The following is a 6,091-nucleotide window of genomic DNA, read 5'->3' on the forward strand; positions in this document are numbered from 1 at the left end:
TTTCACGACGCGACTCGCGGAGCTAAGAACTCGTTAAACCAACCTGTTTCCTCGAACGGTGGCGAACCACGGAGCATAAATCGGGCGGAATGGCCGAGGGAATTAACAATCATTTTTTAACAATTTCCTACGGTAATTGCCGTCCACGTGCATATAATGTACTTGCCTCGAGCCGCGCCGTTAATTGCGAGTCGAGAATACTTTTCTCATATTTTTTTTTTTTTCCGAGAGAATTCGCAACACGTGGAAACGAGCGAACGAATTAATTCATTGTTCGATTAGAAAAAAGAAAAAAGAATGGTATCTAGGTTGTCGATATCGATTCTGGCTCGACCGTGAGAAGAAAAAAAATATACGACGCCTTCTTCCTTTTTTTCGATCGAATTTTAAAAAAACGCTTGTACAAAATTTTACATTTATATACACACACAACATTGTAGTATATTTGTTGTAAACATCCCCGTAATCTACTTTTGAAATTGAAATTAAAAATCGTGACAGAAAAAATGAAAATTGAATAAACTTTTATATTGCAATGATATGTAAATTAAAAAAGAAAGGAAAGAAAAAGAAAGATCCAAATATTTAAGTTAATAAATATCCGGTGGAATATCCGTCCATTTTTTATAATATTTTTCCAAGAGACAAGAAAGAAGGTTGGTGTAAAAAATATTTCGTGATAAGGCTTAAAGTAAAAAAAGTCTTTGCAAAGATGTTTCGTGAACGGCACACACAGGCGAGCCATAAAAGCTTTTTACTTTGAGGATACACTTTGGCCGAGGCATAATTAATTCCCTTGGGAACCGGAAGCTTGCATTCCCATGGAAACCAGTAACACCACCGGTAATTCCGGTAACTGGGTGCACATATTAGCCAGTCTCCATCCAGGCAAAAGAGGAGTCCTGCGATTATTCTCAGTCGGGCAATATCGAGCAGCCAGTCAATTATTTTATGACAATTGTTGTGTACGAACGGATAAGTCGATGAAAATTGGTAATTTTTAACAGTTTTTAAGTTTTCGAACGATTATAATTGTGCAAGTTTTTAAGATAAAATTTGTACTCCAATTTCAATCCTTTTCCTGTATTTATATATATATAAATTTTAATTTAATAAATTATTCTTTTAAAACATCCAGTATATATATTAATATCTTTAATAGAGTTAGATCTTTGCATCCCAATTTCAATTTTTTTATTTTCAATTATAAATTTCAATTTAATAAATTATTCTTTTAAGACATCCAACATATAAATCAATATCTTTGATACAGACAAATCTTTGCATTCCAACTTTAATTCATCTTTTTATAAATCATTCTTTTAAGTATATATATAGATCAATACCTTTAGTAAAGACAAATCTTCTTTGCATTCCAACTTCAATTCTTCTTTTTATAAAATCTCTTCTTTTTATATATGTCATTCTTTTAAGACGTATATATATGTCAATATCTTTAGTAAAGACAAATCTTTTTTGCATTCCAACTTTAATTTCATAAATTATTCTTTTAATTTATAATTTATAATATATAATTATATCTCTTTTTATAAATTATTCTTTTAAGATGTATATATATCAATATATGTCAATATCTTTAGAGATAAATCTTTGCATTCCAACTTTAATTCTTTATTTTCATTATTCTTTTAAGACGTAATATATATGTCAATATCTTTAATACAGATCTTTGCATCTCAACTTCAATTTTTTATTTTATTTCCACAATTTTTCAATTATAAATTTCAATTTCGTAAATTTTATTATTCCAAGACACAATGTAAAATTTCAATAATCAAAAAGAGAAAAAAAAACAAATCTCTGCTTCACATCTCGAGTTAGATTTATATTCTTCGCAACACGTCACGTTGGTGTAAGTCTATCCAACTGTGAACTCCAATTTTACTAAAACCATTCCTTCAACTTTTATATTTAAACTTTCCATCATTACCCACAAGCTTCTAATTCTCTCTCTCTCTCTCTTTCTCTCTTTCCATCCATGCCACATAGAGATTCTCAGAAATTACGAAATTTTTACTTTTTGTTGCGCGCATTTGTTCCAAATCTCAGAGTTTCCGCCAAGTTTCGCGGCAACGAGGCGGAAAACGCGAATGATTTAGAAACTCGAAGAGAACCAACTCACCTCGAAGGAACGAGAATGCGATTAGATTCTTTTTTTTTTTTTTCCTTTCTTGATAGGAGAACAGAAGAGATCCGTATCTTTGTATAATTGTATCGATGACAAACAAGGTGGTGCTCGAAGAAGCGATGACAGTGTAAAATAGATTGCGTTATTTCGATGTAAATGGATTGCGTTGAATTCATAGGTAACAGTTTTAAGGATGGAATGTGCGCGTTGGTAACGTTGAGAGAATTCTAAGGTGTGTTAGAATGAGTTATAATAATCGTCGTGTCATTTTCAATCTGAGAATGTTAAGAAAATATTATAATTTTGTTTATGATCTAATTATATATATACTGATTATATTATGTATATGTTATATTCATTTCCTTTGTTTCATACTTTGTTTCATAATTTGCATAATTTTTTGTTGAAGAGAGAATATACAGAAATTTTGACATTTATTAGCAGGAATACAACTTTTAACAGAGTATAAAAAGTATATACTATATAGAAAGTTTAAAATATTTCATTACAATTTTTAAATACTATATCTTTTCTTTTTCTAAATCATAAATTATCAAATTAATCATAAGTTACAATGTATAAATTCTTCTCACCAAAATTATAAATCTTTACAATATGATATAACAATGATATTCTATAATTTTTTGTTATAAAATGAGAGAAAAATATTGATACATGGTTTCACAGACATATTTTGACATATATTGACAATTTTGGAAAGTTTGTCATATGGAAAGTTTAAAAGTTAAGATACCTTTTTCATTAAAATTTTTAAATATCTTTTTCTTTTCCAAATCATAAATTACCAGATTAATGATATATAAGTTGTAATGTGTAAATTTTTCTCACCAGAATTACAAACCGTCATGATATAACAATGATATTCTACAATTACAACCTAATCTACGTAGAAACCTCGAGGTAAAGGGTCAAACAATGGGAGCAGAATATCTGTCCAGATGGACGGAAGATGTAAACGTAACCATAAGCGTAATCCTAATGGCTCTTCGCGGTTCACCTGCAAGCATAATCCTTCCACTGAATTACTAATTTGCATATTTGCCGAGATTGTCCTTTACTCGATGTTAATTACAAATTACCAATGATGAGAATTTAATTGGTTTGAAAGGATACAATATTTTTGAACGTTAAAAACATTCATGTGAATTGATTCAAATGTTAAATTTAATTATTTGCATTAGAGACTAAAATTCATGATCTGTTTGTAATAAATTCTAATTCTATTAATTAATAATTGTTTAATAGCACTTTACCTAAAATTCCTTGTTCTTAATATTTTAAACTTCAGAAAATTGGAATATTTTGGATTCTTTTTATTCACATCATAATCTTTCAAGAATTGGCATCTGATGTAACATCTTTGCTTAATTATCCATTTATACATCAATGAATCAATAGCTTCTCTATTAAATAATATTCTAAACTTCAGAAAATTGGAATATTTTGAATTCTTATTATTCACATCATAATTTTTCAACAATAGACATCTGATGTAACATCTCTGCTTAATTATCCATTTATACATCAATGAATCAATAGCTTCTCTATTAAATAATATTCTAAACTTCAGAAAATTGGAATATTTTGAATTCTTATTATTCATATCATAATTTTTCAATATTTAAGAATTGAGTAATGTAATATCTCTAAATTATATATTTACACAATAGCTCCTCTATTAAATAATATTCTAAGCTTCAGAAAAATGGAATACTTTGGATTTTTTTTATTTACATCATAAGTTTTCAATTCAAAAATTGGAATTTAATGTAATATTTCTAAATTATTTATTTACACATCAATAGCTTTTCTATTATAATTTTTATTTAAATGATCCATTCAATTTTCGATTTTCAAAGCCTGGTATTATAACACAGATCCATTCAACCTCCTTACAAATTCAAAATTAAAATTATAACACGTTTCACGTATTCCTCCACGTTCAATCCGCTCTTATAATATTAAAGAACACGAAATGGTGTTAAGGGAGAGAGAGGTCACTGGTAATACGGCAATATAATATGAATAAAGAGAAGTTGGCAAGTTAGTTTAATTGAGGATCAACGGGTCGAGTTTAAAGTGCAATAAACATTTGCAGCCAAAAAGCTCAACAATCGTGCATATTATTCCACATAACTTGAACACGATTTATTCACCTATACGTGCAATACATCCGAGCTTTGCTGTTTGAATTTTCATTGGACGAAACTGCACGTTTCCTGAAAATATTCCTGGGATTAATAAATTTTATTAGATGCGTTATTAAAAAGGAACGAATTAGGCAAATTTTGATTCAGTTCAGTTCAATATTTGAAGGAATGAAGGAATAAATAAATTAGAAAAATTTTCCAATTACTTAAATTACAAAATTTAAAGGAAGAATGTTTAACAAAATATAATTAATATATAATTTGATTCAAAAAATTATTTAACTTGAAAAGAAAATATGTATAATATTTTGAAGACGTAAAAGATAAGATACGTATTAATAAATCATCATAAAAAAAAATCTGTAAATTTTTGAATCGATTAACAAATTAATAAATAAATAAATCATTTATCACAATCCAATCTCTTGAAACCAGCGAATCTGTTTAAACATCACTTAAGAATCTTTGTTTCAACTTCTAATTATATTAGTAAGCTCTTATCATTGGAATTCATGTTTAAGTAGTAATTTCTCTGGCGAAGCCACGAGGAATTCAAATATTTGCCGATTCTTGCGTTAATCCCGAATTATTATTATTATTATTATTATTACCGCGGTGAAATACGTTTGCCATTGCGAATTAGCTCGATTAAAGCTGGAACTTGGTACAGCAAACAAGATGTGTCGATTCGGGTTCGCAGCTACAATTTGCATTCCAATAATCGCGGTTTAATAATCGTAATAACATCACTGATTCGGTTTGGCTTGGTTTGGTGGGTACACTCGTTATTAACACTGTTTCAATGGAAACTTGAATGGATACGAAGTTGGAAATTTCAAATGGTTGTAAAAATTATGAACGAAACGAGATATAAAATCTTCTATGATGACTTTATAATTTGTCCATACTTATATCCATTATTTTTCATTGTAGTGAAGCTAAATAAAGTATATAAGTACACTTCATGCAACAAAGTTTGTATTAACAATTTTTAGAACTTATAAATATGTATGTTAAATATTCTCATTCTATTGTTCACTTCTATTGTCTAATAAAACATTTTTCTTCTCATTTGCCTTATAGGAAAAATGTGAAACAGTTTAATAATCAAACTCTATAACATCAAATTTCTATCCAACTTGATTATTATACATATTATTTAATAAAACATTTTTCTTCTCATTTTCCTTATAGGAACAGTTTAATAATCAAACTCTATATTATTAAATTTCTATCCAAATTGATTATTATACATATTGTCTAATAAAACATTTTTCTTCTCATTGTCCTTATAGGAAAATGTGAAACAGTTTAATAATCAAGCTCTATAACATTAAATTTCTATCCAACTTGATTATTATACATATTGTCTAATAAAACATTTTTCTTCTCATTGTCCTTATAGGAAAATGTGAAACAGTTTAATAATCCAGCTCTATAACATTAAATTTCTATCCAACTTGATTATTATACATATTGTCTAATAAAACATTTTTCTTCTCATTGTCCTTATAGGAAAAATGTGAAACAATTTAATAATCAAGCTCTATAACATCAAATTTCTATCCAACTTGATTATTATACATATTATTTAATAAAACATTTTTCTTCTCATTCTCCTTATAGGAAAAATGTGAAACAGTTTAATAATCAAGCTCTATAACATTAAATTTCTATCCAACTTGATTATTNCAATTTAATAATCAAGCTCTATAACATCAAATTTCTATCCAACTTGATTATTATACATATTATTTAATAAAACATTTTT

The 6,091-nt window shown here is 27.7% G+C and overlaps 2 protein-coding genes across 2 annotated transcripts in view; one reads left to right on the forward strand and one right to left on the reverse strand.

The window, feature by feature from the left end:
• LOC102674958 overlaps positions 1–6,091 on the forward strand; it is a 123,756-nt gene that overhangs the window by 102,945 nt on the left and 14,720 nt on the right. The window lies entirely within an intron of this gene.
• LOC116185294 lies at positions 2,860–3,812 on the reverse strand. The gene is made up of 2 exons (XM_031509452.1): positions 3,424–3,812; positions 2,860–3,167 (listed from the first exon to the last, which is right to left on the reverse strand). The coding sequence occupies exons 1-2, from the start codon at positions 3,771–3,773 to the stop codon at positions 3,164–3,166; spliced, it is 354 nt and encodes a 117-aa protein (XP_031365312.1). The 5' UTR covers positions 3,774–3,812; the 3' UTR covers positions 2,860–3,163.

The sequence above is a fragment of the Apis dorsata genome, unplaced genomic scaffold (assembly GCF_000469605.1).
Source record: "Apis dorsata unplaced genomic scaffold, Apis dorsata 1.3 scaffold_156, whole genome shotgun sequence".
Taxonomy (NCBI): Eukaryota; Metazoa; Arthropoda; class Insecta; order Hymenoptera; family Apidae; genus Apis; species Apis dorsata.

Bases quoted from the DNA above. Each gene is read 5' to 3' on its own strand.
- LOC116185294 (XM_031509452.1), bottom strand. From the start codon at position 3,773: ATGAATAATAAGAATTCAAAATATTCCAATTTTCTGAAGTTTAGAATA.